We start from the raw sequence: 25,597 nt of genomic DNA on the forward strand, positions 1-25,597 counted from the left end.
TAAACGCAAATAAACTTCTTAAGAACATCACAAGCGGCGCTGGTGTCGTAGTTTTCAATGTTTTCATGACTTAACGCATGCTTTGGCGTAGTTGTTATTATAGATAACTATAGATATGTAGGTATGGTATCTGTCAGCATTAGTGGGACGTTTTACAGCGCCCAATCTCTGATCCATTTAAATTTATTAATATGTTATGTTTTATTGTTTTCCAGTGTTTTAAGCAGGATGGCGTTTCAAGCTTATTTTTGCTTATTTGCCGAACGAACTATAGTCCCATTTTTCCCCCCTGTCTCCTTTGGGTCCCAGCAGCTGCAGCGCACCGGGAGAAAGGTAGTCTCCCATCTTTCCCCACTACACCGCCCCGTGATGCTTAAGGTCTGCGCACACATATCCGTTCCGTGTCGGTACCGTTCCGGCGTACCAGTGGTAAGAAGAAGAGGGGCGTAGAGGGTCTCTTCTTCTTTCTCCGCACGACGGAACGGTACTGACACGGAACTGATATGGTTGCGCAGACTTTTAACTTCGGTGATCTAACGAGAACCGGTGTTTTCCATCACGGCTACGGCCACTGGTAAATTTATTAATAGCTTACAATTAGTGAAAGCACTCAATGACTGACCACTAGTGATTGAGACACGATCACGCATTTTCAGTCTTTTGTTTTTAGTTTGATGTTGCAAAAGATAGAAAATGCGTGAATGTGCCCCAGTCACTAATGGTCAGCCATTGAGTGTTTCTACTATATAATTGAGGCATTGAAAGCAACAACGGACTAACCCACAATGAAAAGAATAATAATTTAGTAGTGCTTATTAGAATACATTAATGCTATTAACTCAATTTCGAAGAAAATGTGGGTTAGTCTGTTGTTGCTCTCAATGCCTCAATTGTAAGCCATTAATAAATTCAAATGGATCAGAGATTTCCCGCTTCCGCGTTAGTTCACAGAGACATCGCATATGGCGCTGAAAAATGTCCTATTAATGTTATGAAAGATACCTATCTATATATACCTATGCTCTCGATTCACAATCGAATCGTCGATGTATCTAATTTCTTTCGCAATATCGATACGTTTGAAACGTTCTTTCGGAAATGGCTTAATTCATAAACTTGTACTTAATGTGGAGACACTTTCGCCGATTCTCATATATTTATCAATATCAATCCTTTAAACAGTAGACTATTTCAGTAATCTATAAAAATACAAGTCGTAATTAACTTAATACAGTTTCGTGCTTAAACAATGTTACAACGTCCTTAATCATTGTCCCACTATTTCTAACGAAAGTAAAATGAATTATATCGATCCCTAGTTATAAAATCATAAACAAAACACGAAACAATACGAAAGAGAAGAAGAACAAAAGAAACACTCCCCTCGATCTAGCAGGAATTTACAAAACTTTTTATGTCCGGCATGAAAAGAAAGAAGCGAGTGTCAATTGCTTGAAAAAAATGCAATTCTTTCAACGATTCTACCAAGGCTTGATTAGAAACGTTCCATGAGTTCCTTCAGACCAAATGTCCATTTGTTGAAAGAAGAACTAATTGTGGAAGAATTGCACTCGTGACGTCACCGCGCGATAAGGAGAATCGCGAAGCGCGCACTCCGTGACCGGGCGCGTGCGCAGACCGCCCGCCACAATAGACTGTATCAAACATGGCCGCCGCGAGCGTGATGCCGTTGGGAGTGCGTGAAAAATGATCGTTTTTTCGTGGTTCGAACGGCGCGATCGTTTGTACGCGTGTGCATAGTGGCAGTGAGTGTTATCTTCGACATTTCGACGACGTGGAAGGCCCTTATCATGGCGTTGGTCACCGTACAGCGGTCCCCGAGCGTGTCCAATTCCCCGCAGAGTTCGGTGAGTTTTCTAGCTTCGTGCGTCTCTTTGTTGTTACCCGCCGTCAATTTCCATCGAAAATGTGTTCCCTCGAAATTCCCCCTCCCTCCCCTCTGTCGCTCGTTGCCTTGCGAAAACGCCGTGCACGAAACCCATATCGGATAGTTTAGACTGGCTCGCGGAGCCTTTCCTTATTTGGAGGTGCATTGACAGCCGCGCGAGAAAGGGAATCGAGGAAATTCAAAGTTTCCTGCTCCGTGGACGTAGTGACAGCGAGCCAGGAGATCTCGCGTCGTGGTAACGCCACGGGCCGAGTGGTAAACAAAGGCCCGTGTTGACGTTTCCCTCCCCAGCGTATGCACGAGTTCGCGGTTAGCGTTTCCCTGTCTGATCCGCACGGAAGCGGCACGTTTCCCTCTGTGTCTTTCCGCCAAACCTCTGGCAATTTGTTGCACGGAACGACTCGTTCCTAGCACCAATCACCATCGCGCCCGTCGCATTTACGTGCGTATCTTGTTGCGCCCCGCGATTACACGCTCCCGTAGGCGTACGCAGGCTCGCCGAGAAAAATTGTGGTCTGGCCGCTGGTAAAAATTCACGTCAAGTAGAGAATCCGGGTATCTCGGCTCGTCAAAGCGTTCGCTTCGGGCACGCTCGCTTTCTCGGACACCACTCGGATCCTCTTCTCTGCTCACTTGTTTACGTTCTCGCACGAAATTGAATTTCAGACGGGTGGTTCGCGCTATCTTGTATTCGCGCGTGCACGTATTCTTTCAGCGTAGTTTTACCACTGCACAAACATGCTTCTCTTTCACCTACATACTTCCGAAGGGAACTCGGTTCGTTTTCTCGCGGCTTAGGTCCGCTTTTACCGACAATTTTACTTTCATCGGTTACCGTGAAACCGAGAGGTAGCTTGATTCGAACGTTCATCACGATAGGAATACATTCGAGCGGTGTCCAACTGTGGTCGATGTCGATCACGGGGCACAGCGCTGGGGCACGCGTTCGCGCCGTCGCGTCGCTTCGCGTTGCAGGCGAAAGGGAAGTGGAGAAAGAGAGCGAAAGGAACGCACGTGGAGAGCAGCCGTCCCGCTTGTATCTGCTCTCGGCGAACGAGCGGCCGTGACGAGTGCGTTCTCTATGGGACGGGCAGAGAATGATTCTGCTTGTGACAAAAGAGCCTGCCACCCCTGGCGGCCGATGCCAAACCACCCTCGTGTGGCGTGTCTCTCGCGTTCTTGTCCGACCAGAAACGAGTTCTTAGACGAGCAGTTCGCTGGTGGTTTTCGCGCGATCCGATCCAGGGACAAGGTCACGAGAAATGATACGCTTCACACGTGTTCCAGAGGCTATTCCACGCGCATCCACTTGAATTTTGTCGAAGTGTAGGGGGCCATCTTTAAATTACGTAAGGCCTTTTTTGGGGAGGGGGGGTCGCTAATTTCTTACGTTTTCTTACAGGAGGAGAGCCAGGTAGCGCCTTACGTAATACTTTTTAACCTAATTTTAAATAAATACAAATTCTATCGTTAATGTTCCAGAAAATTAGTTTTAGTTTAAATTTCCCCAAACCGAGTGAAATGAAGTATATAAACCTTTAACTTTTAATAACCGAAGTTAAATTTTAATAACTGAAAAAATGAAGTGTACAAAATATTATATAAGGAGTGGGTTGGAATATCGAATCTTACGAATTCTTATCCTGAGGGAGGGAGGGGGTAAGAATTCGCCAAAATTACCTTTACGTGATTTAAGGACGACCCCTAACTGCAGATGATATACATAGACTCGCGCAGCTAGCAACGCTGTTCTATTCAATGACTGTACTTTCAAATAATTTTTCTCGTATTTTTTCGTCTTTTCGTTATCTCTCAGTCTGAATATCGTTACGATGGAAAACTTTCTCGAAATCTGCTGTTACTAGTAAGTAGGGCACGAGCCATTCTGTTTTAATGGCATTCAAAGTCCCGGAATACAGTGGCGAGTCGGAGGCATCTGTTCGAACAGGGAGTTCTTTGAGCACTCGATAAAGTCACAGGCCGAATGGGGGCGGTCGGGAAGGAAAGTGTTTGCCAAAGGCGCGATGCTTGTTTTAAAAACAAAGTGCCACAGTGACGTGGCTGGACGAAGCTACACGTGCACTTACACGTGTACTTACACGTGTCTGATGCATACTCGAGTGTGCGCACTGAAAAAACGTCGGGACTTCGCCGAACGAGCACCTGTTAAGGCCGCCTTTGTTACACGATTTCACCCGTCGCGCATCGGACCGGCCATCGCTTGCTTGCCTCTCGCGGGCCGTCGCGCGATAATTCGCCTCCATTGTCGGGACTCTGTCGCACGATACACGACATCTTGGTGAAAATAAAGGCCGACGCATACAATGTAGCGAATCCCGTAAATTGTCGTTCGTTCGTACACAATTCAGTACGTGAAAAATGAATTTTGAGGTTAAGGATCTCGACCCAACAGTCCGTATTTTACCTAACGTAGAACAGTGAATTCTCTGCGTGTAGAATAAGACGTAGTAAATAGCTTAACTTTATTACGTTCGTATGTTTTACTGTATAAAATCATATTGTTTGAAAAAACCGTCGCAGACTGTGGAATGCCATAACCTGCACGGACATATTGTATTCATTAAATTCGGAATTGCAACAACATACTTATTGTTGGATGATGAATTTTTTCAACTATCTAAAAGCGGAACTGCATCTTTCGATTCCACACTGATCATTGATTTTTTGGAATCCTGAAATTTTGCGTTAAGTGAATTATTCAACAATGTCTTTCGAGTTGGAATTTTATAAGTTGGATTTAATTTATGAACAAAGTTCCTAAAGTGCTCAGATTCGATAATTCTAAATGGAGTGTTACATCCAAAGAAAATAATCTTCTAAAGCTTTATTAATTTCTTCAGAATCCATGTTGTATACATATGTAAAAATTCGAGTATCTTTTGCACACCAAAGATATGAAATTTACTAAACAATTTTAATTATTTATAATTTTTATAATGATATTTTAATCTTTTTTTTTAAAGTAATTTAAAATATTGTGCAGTAAAAATTCAATGTAATATGTAGAGGTTCATAATTTGTATTTGAATTTTTTACATTTTCTACATTTTATACAATTGAAGGGTCGGATGCAATAAGGGAAGCTAGCGTTCGAAAATGGAAAAAATTATTGTCCAAACGCTAAGAAAGATTGGAAAGTTAAATGTTGTTAAACTGAATTTTAAAAAACATAGTGTTGTAAAGTTCGTCACGACACACATTTTTTGTATTTTCAGTTTGTTTATCCAATCATTACTATTCGAGCTAAAAATTATAAACAAAAAATTTTCCATCGTCCAATATCATTATTTCTTTAAACATAAATTGCGATAACTTGAGTAAATATTAACGGATCCTTATGAAACTTAAAACATAACTTCAGAAAACTCTAGCGAAACCGTAAAATGTATGCACAAAACCCTTATGTTAACAAATGTAATGATATTTAATTAAAAAGTAGTATAGGACATAAACCATGCTTTTCAACGTTCGCCGTTAAAAAGTATCCAGACAATATTGAGGTACAGTGAGTAAAAAAAGTATTTGCACGGTTTTTAAAATCGCATAACTTTTTTAAAATTGGTCCAAACTACATGAGTTTTTTTTAGAAGCTAGAAGGATTAGTTAGCTAAGTGACGTGTTTCGCCGTTTTGAAAAAAAGCATTTGCTCGGAATAGAAAAAAAAATTGTAAAGTTCTTTTTTTTAACTTTTTTTTGTAATCCTGTAATGAAAATTCAAAAAACCCGTTTGTAGATTGAAGTAAGTTACATATGCACCTTAAATTGCATAAAAATCAGTTAACGTTGCTCTGAGCTATAAACGCTTAAAGATCACAGAATAAGGGCGAAAATCACAAAATTCCAGAAATCAGCGATTTGCAATCAAGCTCGTGCAACACTCGCGTAAATGTATTTAAATAATTTAGAATTATTCTCTTGCAACTGTAGTACAAACATAACGCATATAATAATAAGAAAAATACGAAATGATCCGAAATGGGGACATGAGCAGAAATTGGGACATTCACCTTACTCCCCTTATTCCATCCGAACCTTCAATAATTATTTACATTTTTTACGCGAGTCATGTATTAAATTCGATGTAACGTAGTTAGGATTTACATTAATTTTTTTTATTCACTTTTTAATTATTATACAATATCCATATATTTTAGGAGACCCCGATAATTTCCACCACTGCGACCCAGTTCCAGCGACAATTAACGTAAAATGTTCGCGTACCCCTGTAATTCCAAGAACGGTCTCAATAATTGAATAAAAGTCAAGAATTCGCATCGAACGAGCTGTCCATTAGCAAAGTACCATAAACGCCTAAGATGCCGTGTCGTCGAGCATGCCACGCAGAAAACGAGCCCTTAAAATCAATAGCCCCGCGCCCCCGACGAATTCATCCCCTCTGGACGCGCTAGAAAAATGCAACTACCCTTTTGGGGCGGTGAGTGCACTTGGTAGGCCGCGGAGCATTCAGCGCATGCAAAGTGCATACTGGAAAAAATGCCGACCCTCTTTCGGCTCCCTCGTTCGAGGGGTTCCGGGAGAGTTAGTCATCCCCTGGAATCTCTCCTCGCCTCCTATCTTCATCGATATCGCGTCGAGACCCAGGGGGGGTTCTGTTCCTACGAATCTGACGGTCGCAGATTTTTCGTTTGTCGAGCTGGGTGCGTGCAAATGTGGTGCAAGTTAGTAGGGAATACAATCCCGGGATCCCGACTGTTTTCTGGATTCCATTTTTTAACGATTTTATTCAGCTTCGATCCTCTGTTTGTACATATGTTTGTATGGTTCAAATCTGGCAAATCAAATTTATCCCACTTCCAACTATCCAATTGCCTTGAAACTTTGCAGGCGTGCGTAGTTTGGATGACAATAAAATATTTTAACCCTCGTCAGACGGCAGAGGCACAATTGCACCTTCACATATTTTATTTGAATATTCTCACTGTCGGTACAATTTGTATGATGAATTGATAACTTTTCAAAAAAGATAGCGCTCTTTTGTGCTTTCTGGTTGCTACCAGAGATACAACAGAGTTACCCCAAGCAATTAAAGCAGTTGCACCCCCCTTTGATCGAATAAGAGTTTCTACGGTAAACTTTCAAATCTGAATGTCCTTAGGTTTCTTTCAGTTCCTCCTGCTCGAGAGCTATTCTCTCCAAGCTTCCGTGCCGCTCATGTTTCAATTATTCTCAGGGTGAGTGGGATACAGAGTAGGTGCCCCAGCGATACCGGAAGCGTTCCTATTCCCGCCAAATTAAAGGCTTGCGCGATTTTCCAAACGATGATAACCGGGATTACTCTAGATTGAGACACGATCCCTGAACGATTATAGTTGGCGGTTCTTTGTTTAATTATGGTCGCTGTTGATTACAGGATTCGGGCGCCGGCGCGCCGGCGGACGATGACGAAGCGGCGAGGAGCTGCAAAAGGTGAGCTTTCTCCATAATTCTTAAGTTTGATATTGCTGTCGATGGGAAATGGATTTCAAGATTTTCAAGTGAACGGTCTATGCATTTGGAAAAGGATTTAGGTGCTACTTGATAGGCCATTAAAGTGGTGTAGGTGTACCGAGCAATAGTGAGGCCATTCAATGCGGATGATCAAATAAAAAGTAGGAAAGTGTATACTCCATACCGTGGAAATTCTATGGGGCTAGCGGTGGCTAAGTAAATTCGGGGTTTAACAGGCGATCTGGTGTTGAGACATTACGATTGGTGAGTGTAACAAAGAACCTCTCATGGGCTCTTTTGTTTCCTATTATGTTCTGTTAACTCTCTATGAACCTCACAATTCCTCGGTATGAAAATAATGTATCTTTGGGAGTAGTGTTCCTGATTTCCCGATATTTTTTGTTTCTCCAGAAATCAGAAATGAAATCATATTTCTTGAGAATTCTCGAGAATTCCCGAGAAATTGAAAAAAATATTGCAAAAATGATATTTGATAATATTTATCAAAAACACAAGAAAACTTTAACTAAATGATTATTCCTGTCTAATTTATACAAAACTTGTATAAATGAAAAAAATAGATGTTAAATATAATTGGTAAATTTATTTATTTAATACAAAATTTGTACGAAGCGAAACATTACTTTTATAAAAAAATAGCTTCCGTTTGGTTGGCATAAATCTAATGCTGTCATTGGTCAAGAATAAAAATACACAAATTGTTCTACACGTGGACGGCTATGAGTCCATCTGTAATAAACGAATATTATTAAAAGTTAGCAGACATAAATTTATAAATATCACGTCATCGATAATAATTTACAGTAAAACGAGATACTCACTTTATGTTTACAACAAATTTGAAGTCGATCCTTCCATTAATGGGCACAATCAGGGTTGCCACCTTATCACCATATAAATCCCGGAGTGCCACTCATTCTAACCCGGAGATTCGAATATAAACCCGGAGATGAAAAAAGCAAAAAAAGTTTTGTTCCCGAATATCCGCAAAACAGATGTGCAATTCTTTTAAGCTCAAACAATTCAGAATTTAAAGTATATATTTTTTTTAATTAATAACTTTTATCTATACTATTATATATATAGAGAGAGAGCCGATTTTTATGTTCGCGCAAAACTCAAGACCTATTGAACCGATCTTCCTCAAATTTTAGGATGGACATAGACTATATAGCATGTCTCAGAAACGCGTTATTAACATATAATTTATGTGTAAACATTTCATGTGTACGGCTGTTTTGCAGACCACGTGATCTGTGTATACGACAGTCTACTTCGCGCGCGCATGCGCATATTCGGCCCGCGCGATACCTAGCCCGCAGCAGTACCGCTATGTCACCACCAGATGGCAAAGCTTTTCGCGCGCTTTCTCGCTAGAGAAGTGGATTACCGCGGACATATATGTTAGAACGATCGTATGGATATAACTTGCTGCTGCAGAGTTTGAGCAGTTCTCCGAATTTGAGCAGTCTCTCAAAAACACACTTCCATGGTCCCAGATTATGAAAAAATGTAAGAAAGAATATCGATCTTCTCTCAAAGTCTTATGCCTTACTATCGCCTTAAGGAAATGTGTGTGTTAAACAAAATTAAAAGTCAAACGTGAATAATATTTCAAAGTTAAAAACCAAACAACTACAGAACTCTCAAGAGTTCGACTTAAACTTTCAAACTGATAACTATTATTTTCCTTTTTTTTTAATTATTAATCCTTCACAGATACAATTTACAATGTCCGCTCTTGATCTCAGAAGAATCTATAATGGCGAATCTCCGTTCTTCGTTTTTTTTTAATCTCGTAAAACCATCACCTCTGATTCCGCTCGAATTGTTTTCACACGATACATCTCCTTAGCGAAGATGGCTTCGCTAACATGCATATAACCGGGGAGACGCTGCACCCTGAGGAACGCCACAAACAGCTGTAAATGAAACTGCAGTCATTCAGGTAGATTAACGCCGACGCGTAACGAATTGCGAACACCCGGGCCGTTATGGAGGATAATTGCCTTCTGTTCGATTCTCCATCGAATCGAGTTAATTAATCGTCGTAGCGTAGGGATCCGCGCGCGTTCTCGAGGAATAGCTTCGGAGCAGGGAGCTGTTACTTAATCGAGCAGACGAGCTCCATTCTGGGAAAGGAGATTCGCGTTCCCGGCTTCCTCCTGGCAATAACTCAACAGAACCAGCTCTCCTCCGCCGGTGGAAAGTCTCGTGCGAACTTCCTCGAGCCTCCTCAAGAAATAAACATTCGCTAATTTGCAGGAAGTCGCCGCGACTCACTCTCTTCTTGTCTTAATCGTTTGACTTTCTACGACCAGATTGCTTGCGTAATCTGTGCAAAATCGAACTAGCCACCCTCTGTCGCGGGGTCAGGAAAAAAGTTAGGAAATTAACTTTTCCACGAGCAGCGGACGCGCTCTTCTACGTTCCCCCGCGGAAATTGTCCCTTCGCGTTTTCTGTAGCTGAGGAAATGAATTCCGCGTTGAAACGAATAACGAATTCGCTCGAACTTTGAACACTCGTGCACTTCTGGCAGTATTTTCTCAAAGTTAACTTCTAGGGGTTCATTCCCAACGAACAGGTACGATTACTTACAGTTGTTTGAGAGCAACTGTGTAGGCGCATATGTATATAATGCGTTGTTATTTCTTCAGAGTAATTGATGGTGATCAACGATAACAAAACTGAGTTCCTCTGTAATCAAGAAACGACATTTAATGTCACTGATCACCCTGTTAATCTCTATTTCCAAGTTCTGTTAATACCTTTAATTTATGATTACTCTGCGTGAATTGCCACGTGCACAGCTGTTTTCTGTTTACACTCTCGTCCTTCACACGCTCTACTTTATTAGCGCTCGAGAGAGCGCGGCAATATTCAAATTAAATTAAAGGAATTACATTTCCTTTACATGTGTATAAGTACAGTCGGGGGCAGGGATGCCAGGAATAAGTTTCATATGAAGTAGTAGGGAGTAGTAGATGGGGAACAGCTCGAACAGCTATGGGAATAGGGATTGCAAACCGGTAAATCGGTAAATCGGTTTGAAGTTTTTTTTTCACTGATAACGTAAAAAATATGCGCTATATTGCTATATATACAATTTTTACCGGTAATTCGCCAAATTTTCACCGGTAATTCGCCAAATTTTCACCGGTAATTCGCCAAATTTTTACCGGTAATTCAATAGATTTTTACCGGTAATTCGATAGATTATGTATTTCTCGCGATTTACCGGTAAATATCGAAAAATACATAATTTATCGATTTTCCGGTAAATATCGAGAAATACATAATTTATCGATTGTCCGGTAAATATCGAGAAATACATAATTTATCGACATACCGGTAAATATCAAGAAATATAATTTATCGAATTACGGTTAAAAATTTGGCGAATTACCGGTAAAAATTGTATGTATAGCAAAGCAGCGCATATATGTAGCGCATAATTCCGTCGATATCTACTACGTTATCAGTGAAAAAAAACTTCAAACCGATTTACCGATTTACCGGTTTGCAATCCCTACATGGGAAGTAGGAACTCAGTGACGTAATAGGGAGTAGTAGAGGGAGAATCCTCGCATGGTGTGCACAAGTCGTATTAGCATTTAATATAACTTTATACACGAGAGGATTCCTCCTCCACTACTCTCTGTAAGTCATGTGCGTCTTACTGTTGGCAACCCTGCTCAGGACTCTTCTTGTCTCCCGACTGTATACTATAGTCAGTTGCTAGTTATTCATAATGTATTATGACTGCGTTAGACTACAATTCAGGGTCTAGACCGAGCAACCGTGGGGTTTGTAGAAAGAGTTAACAAGCGAGAATGAGAAATGAAGGAGTCCATGGAAGATCGTTTGTTACCAGTTATCGTCGGGTTTAAGGGGGGAAGCCACTGTGACGGTCGAAAATAAAGGCTATTTTCAAGGCGTTCTTATAAAATGAAATTTAACTTTTTACGAAAAAGCTTTACTACCAACTGAAAATACATATATTTAACTAATAGTTTATGCTTCTAGATTAAAAAAAAATATTCGCTAGTATTACCACAACATAAGATAACGTTATGCTCTGCAAAAAAAATTACAAATTCAACCATATGGTATGAAGGGGAAGGATAGAACTATATTGTATTTAATTACAAACTACTAATAGTTAAACATCTTGAAATATCTTTCTTAAATAGTTTTTGAATTGATTTATTCATTATTAAAGAATTAATCATTTACTCTGCAAATTTTGATTACAAAAAAATTTTTTACACCTTTGTGACGAGTAACCTCTTAAATGAGCAAAAATTGGGACATTCATTTTACCATTCTCTCTGCTGCGATAATTATCATGATCATTGATTAATCGTACACGATTGCCAATCGTAACTCACAAAAGTACCCATTCCTTTGTTCCATTGGTAGATTTATTTTCCTCGCAGATGCTGCAAATTCGTCTGATTCAAAGTTGAAAAACCTTTGAGGGTCTCGAACGATCCCAGAATTCGAACTCGATTGAAGTCACTGTAGGTTTGTGATAATTGCAACGATACTTTTCAGTCAATTGTACTCACTGTCAGCTAGCGTCGATTCAAATTCTAAACAGTAAGTTCATCGAGCGCACGAATCATCTTCTTCGCGATGAAATCCAGCCACGTTTCACAAGCATCTCGAATCGCCATTTCTAGCTGCCTCGCTACCTTCCTCGCTATTTTTGGCACGAAAGCGTTTCAACGGAGCACGTATCTGATACGCGACCTTTAATCTGGCTTAAGTTAAAGGTCACGCCGCGAAATAATTCGACCCCGTCGAAGAAGCGGTTTCCGCGTGAACGAGGAGAAGGTTCGAGCCTTTTGCCAAGCTTACGATCCTCGAAACGAAGAACCGTTGCTATATCAGAGTGAGGGGAAGGTGCAAAAAATTGGCGCTTAGTTACGAGAATTATGATTACTTAGATGTCTCGGCAAACGTCTACGAAATTCATCATTTCACCGTTAACCCTCGATTATTCCCTATTATACAGGGTGTTTCGCAATAGATGGTACAGTTGAAAGGGTAGTTATTCAACATGAACAAACAAGTAGGAATTCTTAATAAGAATCCTTCCTCCAGAAAATCAATTTTGAAAATTTACCTGGAATAGTTAGATGTCGCTATGATTTGGGAGAAGACAGTAATAAATGTGGTAGAATCGAGGGTGAAATGGACCTTGGTGCAAGAATAAATTGGAATTGTGGGATAATATTTTTTAACGAATCTCTGTTTCGAGAGAACCATTTGAAGATGGTACCGATTTTTAAACGACCCCACGTAGGTAGGTATACTGGCAGAATTTTCAAAATAGACTTTTTTGAAATCAGAGCCTGGTTTGAAAAGAGGTAGGTAGGGGAGAGCGGGGGCAAAAGTAACATTTTTTACATTTGGCTTAGCCTACAATTACCTTTTATAGATATAAAAATTACAATTATTCATTAAAATAGTATGTTTCTTGGGCTATCATTTGAGCCCAGATTCAGCCTTACGTGATAAGTAGTCAAAGTGTTTATGGCAGTTTTACGCAGTGACTGTCATTGTTACTTTTGTCCTGCAGGGGTAGTACGAAAGTAACACTAATTATTTTCAGGAGAATTAAGTAAAACACTTCTTCCGACGATAGGATTTTTTATTATAAAAAAGCGAAAGAAAACATTTAAATACACATATTTTAAGTAACGCTAAAATCAAATAAATTTTAAATAACGAGAAATAGAAAACATAACCAGCTTCGGACATTTCTTTGGTATTGTGTATTTTGTTGAATGACAGGTATTAAATTTTACATACTCCGAATTAAAATTATGGCGTACGTAGCGAAGATCACCCATGCTGCAGTCTTCGTGGTCTAACCCTTAAAATCTAGACATTTGGGATGATTTTCTCTCGAACAGCTTTCACTGAAAGGATCCAATCAAATCAGACGTAGGGTAAAGGACCCAATTACTGACACCTAACCAATTACTGTTACCTTAAGCTATTTTACTTAAAATAACGAATAAATAAACTATAGTATATAATCTATTGTATAGATTATAGGTTGAATTGCATAATTTCTTTTGTGTATGACTTTAAAACGTTTATTTATTCGTTATTTGAATAAAATAGCTTAAGGTGACAGTAATTGGTTAGGTGTCAGTAATTGGGTCCTGAATTCCTATCCTATATGCTATTTTGCTCGCCCAAGTAACATGTTACTTTCGTCCCCATAGTGACGTGTTACCTTTGTCCCCAGTCATGGTTTTTCAGAATAGAACTGTTATGACATACAAACTGTACAAGACTTGTTGAAATCAAATACAGGAACTTATAAAGACATTATCTAAGAACGCTCTATCAAAAAATTGGTTTAATATCTATAGTTTAACTATGAATATATATAAAAAAAAAAAAATAATAATAATAATAGGAGAAACTTACCTGAATGATCTAAATAACAATTTTAGCTTGCCCACAGTATACGATTTGTGTTACTGCTCAGCGTCACTTAGTACAATAAAAGAGACACTATACATATGTAACTGTGTAAAGCAAACGTTTTGGAAATGTTTGTGGAAGGGGGTAGAAGGTGTGTTACTTTCATGACGCCGTTACGTTCGTCCCCGCTCTCCCCTACTCTATAATCTTTAAATTTTCACATCCACATCGAACGAGTTTTCGAAATTGATTTTCTCAACAAAAAAAAGAAAAAAAATCGAAGTCTTTTATAAACAAATTTTATTCTACTTTTCCTACTTATTTTATCATCTACAATCGGTATTACGAAACGCCCTGTACCGTAAATATATAACAAAATGTTTCAAAAACCTGCCAATGTTCCCCCAGTTTACGGTGTTATATTATCGGCCATACTGTGTGGCGTATAAAATTGTTTTTTTAATTTTGTGCAATTCTCTTCAAAGTGTAATTCCCTTTCAATGAAGTAAAAGGAGTTCCATGGAAATTCGATGGAATTTGTGTAGATAGAACACCCCGTACACGGTTCAGCAACGATGTAGATCACCGTATGAATCGAACGAGAAGTTCGATGCGAGGGAACGTTTTCGCGTTGAACGAGGCAGATTTATGGACGCGCGAAAACGAATGGATCGGACCGACGGGCGGCAGTATTTTACTTATAATTGAAGCTGTCTTTAGAGTAATTCGATTTGACTCGGCTAGGAACGAACAAAACGCTGATTATTTATGCGCTGTTTATTATCGCGGGAATGTCGGCTCTCGCGACTGGTGATCTCGAGTCGCCTTTTTGGAATGCTACGGGCGGAGTGGCCGCTGGGAGGAATTCACAATAAGTTTCGTCTCGAACTTGGAAAGCGTGTAGGAATCGCCGGAGAAAGATGATCGAGGCTGTACATTTGAATACGTCGTTGAATCCTTGTCTTCGTGCAAGCTAAAGCAACGTATAATGACAATCGATTTCAAAGAGGAATGTATTTCTGATCTTCTATCAGTGGATGCTCGAGTGTTTCCACATCTCATGCCCCTTTTGGGTTTTAACTTACAATAGCGAAGAAAATAGTTACCATTTTTTCGATTTGCTTTATTTATTTATTTTTTTTAACGTCAACTTCAGACCTGTGGCATGTGTTTAATATACACATTCCGATGGATAATTGAAAGCCGTATAAAACCCAGTTAAAATTGAATTTATGTAACTAACAAAAAATAAATTTTACGACATTGAACTGGATAATACATTCTTGGGGCCGACAAAGGAGTTACCACTTTTGGTATTCTTTTAGGCCGTTCTAAAAGCAGAAGGTGCCCTCACAAAATATCAGATTTTTTTATTACATGGCGAAACATATTAAATAGAGAACAGGTGCAAAAATTTAGGGGCGCCAAAAATTCGCTCGCATAAGGCCGCCAACCATCCTCGCGCCGGCCCTGCTGATGGCCGTGACAATCGAAGGAAGCTATCCTTTTGGGGACGGTAGTATTGTGCAGAGAGCAGATTCCGTTTGAGTTCGGAATAATGGATTCCCGTGGCGGACGTTAATAAGTTTGCGGTCGCGTTGTGAATCGGCGACAGGTCATACGGAACGTGAAAGTGCAGCACCGCAATCCTTGCTGCCGGGACGTCGCCGAGCACTCGTGCTCGATTCAGGTGAAATTCTATTTCTTTCCACGGAATACAGGGCAATACAGCTGGCTTTCGTGAACAGTAAACTCACCTGCTGTCTTTTGTGGTTCGTGAGCTGAATCGATCCGAGTGGATAAACTTTGTATTAACAAATGAAACGCACTCGGATAAACGCATCGATTCTTTTACAGCTAAGCCAGACAGGGTGGATGCACCATTTGTGGCCACTTTAAGGTACTGTACCAGTTTCGGCCACTTCTTAAAAAATATAATTCTCTTCCGTGTAAGCAATAAATGTAACCTTATATTTCTGGCGGTATACAAAATATTTATGACGTGAAATTCTCCAGATAATAATGATGTGCGAGCAGTTTAAAAATAAGATAATTATACACATGGCCGAAAACAGTGCAATGGCCACAAACGGTACGTTTACCCTACTGTCTCCGTGCCTCGCGAACTCGATCAATTCAAAAGGGAAATCTTTGTGCTGTTCATTGAAATAAATTCAGACAAGTCCATGCACTTTTTCCTTAGATTCTTCCGAACCTAACTCAGACTTCGCCCAGACTATCTTAGAAAAAACCTTATCCCGTAGAGAAAGCTTCAAAGGATCTATAGAGGCCGTCCTTAAATTACGTAAGGGTGATTTTGGCGATTTCTTACCCGCTCCCTCCCCCAGTATTCGTAAGATTTGTTATTGCAACCCCCTTCTTACGTAATATTTTTTTACATTCAATTTTTGTTCAGTTATTAAAATTCTTTTAAAGGTTTATACAATTCATTTAACTCGGTTTCGGGGAATTTAAACTAAAACTACTTTCCTGGAACATTAATGATAGAATTTGTTATTTATTGAAAATTAGATTAGAAAATATTACGTAAGGCGCTACCTGACAGTAGCGTAATATATAATGCATATTTTTGATTACACAAACATTTTTTTTAAAGCTTATGGTGTTAATAAACTTCATCCCAAAGAACAAGTCTCAGTTTGAATTGGTTTGTTGGCAATTAATTGAAACAAAAGTGCTTCATTTTAGACAGGAACGACTGCCTAGTACCCTTAACCTAATTCCCCCTCCTTCGCACTTATCTTTCCCTCTCTCTCGTTCCTTACCCTATCCTTACTCTACTTCTTATCCGATTACCCTCTACTTCTTACTTTCCCTCCTCCTCAGATTTTCCTCCGTGCTCCCTTGTCTTCTTTCCTCCATCTTTTTCATGCACCCTTCCCTTAATATCATTCTTATCATTTCCTGTCTTTCCCCCGCCCCTTTCCTCCTCTCCACTGCACCTTTCCAAAACGTGCTCCCACGTTTTCTCTTCTCCCCAGCGTACCCTACAGATCTTTCCTTCTTCTTCTTCCCAGTACCTCGCTTCCCTCAATTCGTTTCCCCACCCTCCATCCCGCAATCCTCTTCCATCTCTCTTCTTTCCACCCTCTCCTCAGGTACTTTGGAATTCCTTCCACTCTCACCTCCCTGTACACCTTGTTGTACCTGGCCCCTCTTAACCTCTCTTCCATTTCTCCTTCTTGCTTTTCTGTATTTTTTCTTTCCACTTCCCTCCATTCCATTTTTTCCTCCTCTCCTTTCCCTCTCCACCGTAACTCTGCTCCCATCCCCTTTCCTCGAAGTATGTACTTCCTTCTGCCTTCCTCCCATCTCGACACTCTCCCTCCTCCGTCCGCTCTTCTCAGTACTTTCTTCTAGCAAACCCTGGGCGAGAGTTTACTGTATAACCGACGTATAACCGTTATGGAACCGATATAATATCGGTTCTGTAGAACCGGAACCGATATAGGCCAGTACCTTTTTCACTCACAACCACGGTGTAAGATAGAGAGGTGGACCGACTCTATCCCCACTCCTGTGATCTTAAAGAAAAATTACCTGTCCCTCCTGCAGAGGGTGTAACATGTGAACAATATCACGTTTACTTTCTTATGGAATAAATCCTAGTTTAATGGGCAGTCCATCTTTTTTCATTTAAAAAAGAAATTAGATCATTTAATTAAATTTACAGAATGGGAGTGTGACGAAATTATTGAACACGATTACGAAATGGACGAGGTAATGCCCTGCATCCTTTATTATATTACAGGGTATATCTGCAGAAGAATGCTCAAAATAACTAAGTGTGAGCCATGCAGAAGTGCATTTATTTCTGCGTAGGAGAATATCCTTTCGGATTGCCTGGAAAGCGAATTAGTTACTGTAAAGTCGCGGGGTGGGCTGATTCACCCCAATGTACATTAATACAATTTTTTAAGAAAATTGAAATCTCGTATTAAAATCATTTAAATTGTACAAACGTATATGAATTGGTGATAAATGACCTAATAAATGAAAATTCAGAGAAATTTTCTTTCCCATGTATGAAGCATAAGTAATACACTGTTGCTTACTGCATACATTATTATTTAACCTCAAGGATGCGACAAGTAGCTCGAATAAAAAATAGAGAGCATTCTAAGAGCAAAGAAAAAAAAAGAAAACAGCTAAACTGTACAACAAATAAATATTTCTATAATTGAAGCAAAGTCTTAATGTGTGTTTATTATAATATTATCCTAAGTATAATTTATCTTCATAAAATAAGCATTTAATGAATAGACAATAACTGTACAATAAGACAATAACTTAGTTATTGATAAATATTTTTAACTAAAAAAATTGCGATGTACGGTACTAGATGCAATCCTTAAAAGGAAAACAGATTTTTTGAGAAATGTGTTACAGCTTTTGAGTAAAAAATTTCCAAAGACCACCCTTTTTTCGGCCTCCTGACTGAGCACGACCCTTTAAGATCACAGCAGTTTTGTGGTGGGGGTAGCGTAGTCGGTCCACCTCTCTATCTTACACCGTGCTGACAACTGTTTCAAGATTATTTCGGTTCCTATTACTGTTTCGAGAACCGAAACTCATATCATAACTGTTCCCAACCCCTGAAACTAATCTTTCCAGCTTCTAAAAAGAAACTCATGTGGTTTGGAGGACTTCTAAAAAAGTTACGCGATTTTAAAAGTTACAAACTTTCTTTCATCCTCCACTGTATTTCAATTTCACGAAATCAGTTCAAGATTCCTGACGCCAAGCAAAAACTGACCAATTTAACATAGAATGATCCTGAATTCTTCCAGACCAAATCCACACCTGCTGCCCCTATGGTCCGTCAATGAAATTTATTCAAACGGAGAAGCAATGCATTATTAATGGAAACGCATTGAAACAAATCCATGGGTTCTTCCTCAGTACCTACCTACGTTCCAATGAAATCACTCGGTCGTGATACTTGCAGAATTATCGGTGCCACTGTTCGATGGATTACCGTTCGTCGGCCCTAAGTTTTCATTCCGCCGTGCCAGGAGAGATCTCGAGGGATGGAGGGAATTGTTGGCGCGGTCGCTGGATCCTTTTTGTTTCACGGAACGATCGCGTTGCGCGACTGCTGGAGCAGTTTTCACTTTTCACGTCCATTGTACCGCGAGCGTCAGGTGAAAAGGAGAAACGAAGGATTCCGGACGACCCGTCTGGACACCGTGGCCGAGCCAAGGTGGTCTACCTTGAACGGAATTCTCGGTCGTTCGTAAATTTCGCTAACAAAGAGCCGCGGTCGCGCACGAGAATAATGGCCGGACGTTGCATGTCTTTCCCTTCGTTAACGATGCTGCTCGGACAATACCGGTGCCATTTTGCGCGAGTAAACAGCATAGACTCAGAACTCTCCACGCTACTGGGATCCTCGGCGCTCGTGCGCGGGGGATATTAAGGGGGTATTCCCATTTCACGCGTCTTTCTTGGTGTGGTTTTTAAAATTCAATTTGAAAGCGATTATATTGGGAGGTCAGCTCATAAGTTCGCGCGGGATTTTGTACCGAAATTTCGATCAGTATTTCAAACATACCTTTGAATTTTATGAAAAAAAAAAAAAAACGTAGATAGGTAATATTATTATTATGTATGTATAAGAGGCATCGACCGCTTATCGTTCTGTGTTTAGAAATCGTATCGTCAAGTTATAAACACACCGCGGCACGAACTTGTGAGATGACCTAATAAACTGAGTGAATTCGAGATTTTTCTCGCATATTTACTTATATTCCAAGAAAGTACAGAAAGAAACGGTTTGCGCGAAAATTGCACTTTTTTGGATAGATACCACTTAGAAAAGAAAAATTCTTGCCCGACATTTAAATAAAGTTTTCAGCATGTATACAACTTACTTAAATCTATAAATGTTTTTTTTTTGAGTTTTTATTACAGGCTTAGAAAAAAAGTTGAAAAAAAAACGACATATACTATTTTTTTTGCTATTCCGACCAAATGCCACTTTTATCAGAACGACGTAACACGTCACTTAGCAAACTAATCCTTCTGTCTTCTCAAAAAAACTCACTTCGAGTGATGGACAATAACTTAGTTATTGATAAATATTTTTAAATAAAAAAATTACGATGCACGGCACTAGATGCAATCCTTAAAAGGGAAAAAGATTTTTTGAGAAATGTGTTATAGCTTTTGAGTAAAAAATTTCCAAAGACCACCCTATTGACTGAGCATGACCCCTTAACACAAATTTTGTATATATGACGAAGAATGACATTTCGAATACACACATCCATATCCTAGCAGTATAGATACATAATGGACATGCATAGTGAAGAAAATAACTTTTCGATACCCTAAAGTAACTTTTGCTTACTGATTTAAAATTGTAATATAAATACTTTCTTCGCAAGTACGTGTTTTCTCTATTTTTTAATATTTAATCTGACCATTTTTAAAGTAATACTGATCGGCACTTGTCACTTTTAACTGCCTCGTTAATCAAAATTTATAATTTAAGTTCAAAAAGCTGGTCAGGGGCGATTGTAACATCGGCAGTCGGGGTCGGTTGTACCAGGACAGAACCGAGTAGTGACAAAGATTAATAATATTGTCTTGTTTAATAAAAAATGGGTGCAATCTGATGAATGTAAGGATTGATCACACGAAAAATGCAGCAGCCAAAACGTTTCCTATTTCTGCCACAATGGCGACGCCGCATAATTGGCTATAAATTTTACTTTTTTCATTTATTATAATAATTAAAACCAATAAACATATAAATTTGGTAAAGTTAAATTTGTGCTACTATCGACTGTATGCAGTGTTACAACCGACCCGGGGTCAGGGACGGTTGTAACACTTTCTCCGCTTCTCATTTCTTATTAATAACCGGAACATTACTTGCCATACAACGAAAATCTTGTGGCTCGAATAATGTCAGATAAGAAAGTATCATTTCCTTAAAAAAAAAACAAACTGTTGTTGTAACTGAAATATTTTTTGCGTAAGCGTATTCCAAAGTCAAAGTGTTACTACCGCCCCCGGTCTACCCTAACTCTGCCTACGGGATTGCCGCACCACTATACGTAGCATAGACTAACTACACCCAGGACTTTAGTCAAATCGGCAACTCGAGCCCTGTGCACTCCCCTCGCGAGCGACTTAAGTCTACGAGAATCCTCTGCAGGAATAAACCAGGGAACTCTTACGACTTCCCCTCCTTACAATCAGCAGCTTTTCTTTCCTTCGCGATGCAGTCACGCCTCAGACTCGCAGCGCGCGATATTTATGCGCTAAAAGCTGACGCGTAGAACAATCGCGCGGTTTTCGATGAATATTGCATTAGTTGCGTCGGAGGGACTAAAAAGCGCAGTGCGTTATTGTCAATCGTGACGCGCAAAGTTCGTCGAGCGTCGTTCCAACGCCGTTTCACGACGGGGGCTGATTCTTAGAAACTATCGCAGCCACTTGGTGGATCGTTTCACGCGGCGTTCGATGGGTTTCATCCGAAAAAATAAGCTACCCCGTCCCGATAGGGTAGCGGAGCCCAGCACACCCTCGTATCCTCGGAATTAATTACCTTGCCCCACAATAAATGACGTCGCTGCGAAGTAGGTAATGGCCTGTGCGTGCAGAAAACGCGCCGAGCATCGCAACGGATCGCTAAATGCGGCCTCGTGCGAACCCTGCGTGAAAGAGACGAGACGCGAGAGTAACACCTTGCGTATCTCATTGTGCTCGAGCATTTACGTAATCGCCGCCGCGATTACACTTTCTGCATTTCTTCTCCCGTTTGGTTTTTTATTGCTCGACCTGGCTGAAGCGTACTAGAGCACACTCCTGCACCCACCCTCTAGGTGTTCGCGGCCGATCTTCTCGGAAACGTATCTTCCCACAAGGAAAATATGTGGTAAACGCAAAACGAAATTCCATCACTTATTTGGGACTCTTTTATTCAGCTTGTAATGTATGTATTACGGTGGCTTTTAGTTATTTTTGGTAATTTTTTTCAAGATTTTCTTTGAGCCACCCTTCAGAATAGTTTCAGATAATTTTAAAAAAAATTTGTGGAAAGATTGAGCTCGATCGGATAACGGGAAAGGGTGCCCCTGGGCCCTTAAACATTTAAATCATTATTTAACAGCTCGCGAAGTAGATTTTATATAATATCCTTCGAGTTATTGATTAAATAAAAAAATATGTCAAACAAAAGTTGTAGATCCGGACAAGGAGCATCTTTTATGTTCTATTGATTTTTCTCGTGCGACAAACGGTTTTCGAAAAAAGTCTGAGAAACAAAAAAAAAACAAAGTTTTTTCCCCTCAAATTTTGAAACTTTAAATGCTTCTGGAACACTTTTTATTTATGAAGGCGAACACAAAAAATGGAATCTTTATTTCTCTTCCAACTATCCAATTGTCTTGAAACTTTGCAAGCGTGCGTAGTTTGGATGATAATAATATAATATTTAAAAAAAAATCAACCCAAGGGGTGAAAGAAATTACCACCAATAAATATAACCCCTAACCACAAATGCAAAGGACTTGAAATCAGCCACTCGCGTTCCTTACGAAAACGACAAAAAGCCGCTGCGTTCGGGGCGCCAGTCGCGTCGCGATTACCGAAAATACACAATTTATATCGAGAAATGATCCGTCACGCGTGTGCGAATAGTAAAACTAAAACTTTGCAGGCGTGCGTAGTTTGGTTAACAATACAATATTTTAAATAAAAATAATTACATAAAAAATCCACAGAACACTAAAAACTAGAAAATAAATATATAAAAAAAATTGTATATTAAACGATGTTATTAAAAATGCACTAAAAACTGAATTAAAATGCACTAAAACCTACAAAATAATTCTTCTCTTGTCCTACAATTTCTAATAACAGAATATGAATTAATTTAATACAGAATCAATTTGAAAATTTAATTTTTTTACTAAGTAAATCAGTGGCATCCTAACAAACATGGGTTCGGAAACTCTTCTTCTCCTGGCTAATATTCTGCGATTTGTTTATACTCGTCGTCGCCTATATTTTCAGCCCAGTTTCGTCCAAAAATGCTCGTGTCTATCACACTTACACGCGCGCAACATATTACTTGGTACTGTCCTTTAACCTTTAGAGGGCCGGGATTTTTTCATTGAAATTGTAAATTTTATTTTCATTGAAATTGTAAATTTTATTTTCATTGAAATTGTAAATTTTATTTTCATTGAAATTGTAAATTTTATTTACTTAAAATTTACGCATATATACCAACAAAACAGCCGGCAAAGTATCCAAATTCTTAGGTGGCCACTGTAGTGGCCGGCCCTCTAAAGGTTAAGGCTGGGTTTAACAGCAGTAGTGATATCGTATCTTAATATTTTCATCGTGGTAGGTACGATACAATGAAGACGATTAGCATCATCATTATTATTAATTGTTGGTAATATTCAGAGTTTCCCGCGCGACCGTCAATAGCCGCGTGACGCGCATTCGTCGATCCCCTTTTTTTTGTTCATTTGCAGCTCTCTTTTGGGGTCGTTCACCTTCGACTGGCGGCAGCTGCAGCCGCGGCTAGATCCTCCGCTGTACTCTCCGTTTATCGCCCACTTGTCAATGGGCTCGGTAATGAGACACGCAAAACACTCGCGATTTATGTTTCTATCGCAGACGCGAATTTTTTCTCCGTTCACCGGTTCGAAAGGTCCCGCTATCATTTCCTGCCGATGATTCCGTTCTGGGAATGATTGACATTGCAGTGGAGGAGCGTAGCTGGACTTCAGGTCTTTGGAAATACACGTCCATTCATTTACACGGACAATAATCGTCTGGAGCAGAAAATTGTACAGTGGTTAGACAAAATTTGTCTGTTTTGTAACTGCTCCAGTGGTTATCACTATCTGCGACTGCGACCTGAAAGAGGCAACGGGTCTAGCAAAAAGTCCAGTCTTTTGTAGCTAGTAGGGGAGAGCCGTACAATACCTACCAGCTTACAGTACCGACCAAAGCTAGTTCTCGCTTCTTCGACCAGATATTAATAATTTATATGTATTAACAAATGAAAATGACAAGCCTCTATAACCTATTTCGGGGTCATATTGTTTACTCCATTGCTCTCGATGTTCTCAGGCATTAAACGCAGGGGTAAAGAGCACAGTGGTTGGCCACCTAACAGTGATTGGCCACCTGACAGTGATTGGCCCTATTTTGAGAAATGAAAAATATAAAAAAATATCAATGTTATGCTGTTTTTAATGAACATATTCATATTCCTTGTACATTTTTGCTTCGAATGTAATCAATATTTCTCCACTCATTATATACTGTGATTATATTTCAAAGCAGATAGCAGACTCGGCTTTACAGCTTGAAAATTACAGCGATTCGATAAAAAAATCATAAGACTACAGTTGAAAGTTTTCGAATATTTTAATGTATTTGTGATATCTATATCTCTCATATTCTGTATATATTGATAAATAACGATCAAAACTTTATACAAAAAATTATTTATTTGTTAAAATTATACATATATTATGAAAATTACAGGAGGCCAACAACTGTCGTATGAATAATGTTGAATAGCAATAATTGGCCGGGCTGCCGGCAGCTATTTTATAACCGTGATAACAGTAAAACAGTTATACAAATATGAAGCGTGGTATTATATTCCGAGGGCGAAAATCGAAGAGGCGCGAGGTGTTGCTTGTTGACGCGTACGGAGCAGACATTGCGGGGCTCATAGACAATCGATACCACTTTCCAAGGATTTCCGTATCCATTGCACGACGATCTCTATGATCCATAGTTCATACGGTCGTAAGGGACACCTGTCTGGAAGGTTGTGGTCTGTTCGTTTCAAGCAGTGACTCATCTAGACGTCGCGGATCTGATTTTTGATTCTCCGCGCGGTTTCCAGCGTGCTTCCTTGTTTCCTCCGGCAAATACCGCGCAGGTTCATAAACACGGAATTCGTCCTTTCGTATTAACTTTTGAGTACCGACGTGCTATTTTAGTTACATAAGTACCGACGTGACGTCTGCTAGACCACCATAGCTTTACTAACGAAAACTTTTATGTTTCCTGATATTATTCTAAAAAAAAATAAAAAAAAACGTTTCTATGTATTGTTAATATATCTAGTTATTGTATAAGTAAAACAAAATATAGAAGTTTTCATATTTATTACTAATTATAAACATTAATATTGCAGTTTCAAATTATTTGAGGGAAAAAAGTAACATTTATCTTAATAATTAACATTTATCAATTAAACAATCACTTTTTCTTGACAACATTTTTTCTTAAAGATTACTAACTAGATAAACAATAAAAATAAAAATACAAGGCATCAAATTGTAAGAACTATCAAAGCTTACAAACAGTCTTTGCATACAGGCTTGCTGCATTGTAGGCACACATGTTTGACAGAGTTTTCTGGTTTGATTTCCCTCTGCTTCATTTTCTTCCGTCACATTTTCTGGTGCATCTGGCCCAAGAACTCTATTTATCGACAAGCGTAATTCTCTTGGTAAATGTTTGTTCAGAACCCGGCGCTGCATTTGTGGAACGACCAGAGATGTTGCCAGTAGTTTCAAGAAGACAGATATCTGTCTACTGTTTTTTTTCATGCGAATACATGGCTGATCCATTTCTATAATTGTCTGGAAATAAAAGGGAAAAACGATATAATCTGAAAAAAGTCGTGCCAAAAAAAAAGTTACATAAGTACAGACTTATAATAATCAAAACTTACC

At 39.4% G+C, this 25,597-nt stretch overlaps 1 protein-coding gene across 1 annotated transcript in view; it reads left to right on the top strand.

Annotated features, from left to right (window-relative positions):
• The first annotated feature begins 1,644 nt into the window (after positions 1-1,644).
• Ssh (Protein phosphatase Slingshot) overlaps positions 1,645-25,597 on the top strand; it is a 139,713-nt gene continuing 115,760 nt past the window's right edge. Inside the window, exons 1-2 of the mRNA XM_076811984.1 lie at positions 1,645-1,868; positions 7,302-7,357. Of these exons, the coding sequence (XP_076668099.1) occupies positions 1,812-1,868; positions 7,302-7,357 (113 nt within the window). The 5' untranslated portion in view covers positions 1,645-1,811. The remainder of the gene's footprint in view (positions 1,869-7,301; positions 7,358-25,597) is intronic.

The sequence above is a fragment of the Andrena cerasifolii genome, chromosome 1 (assembly GCF_050908995.1).
Source record: "Andrena cerasifolii isolate SP2316 chromosome 1, iyAndCera1_principal, whole genome shotgun sequence".
Classification (NCBI taxonomy): Eukaryota; Metazoa; Arthropoda; class Insecta; order Hymenoptera; family Andrenidae; genus Andrena; species Andrena cerasifolii.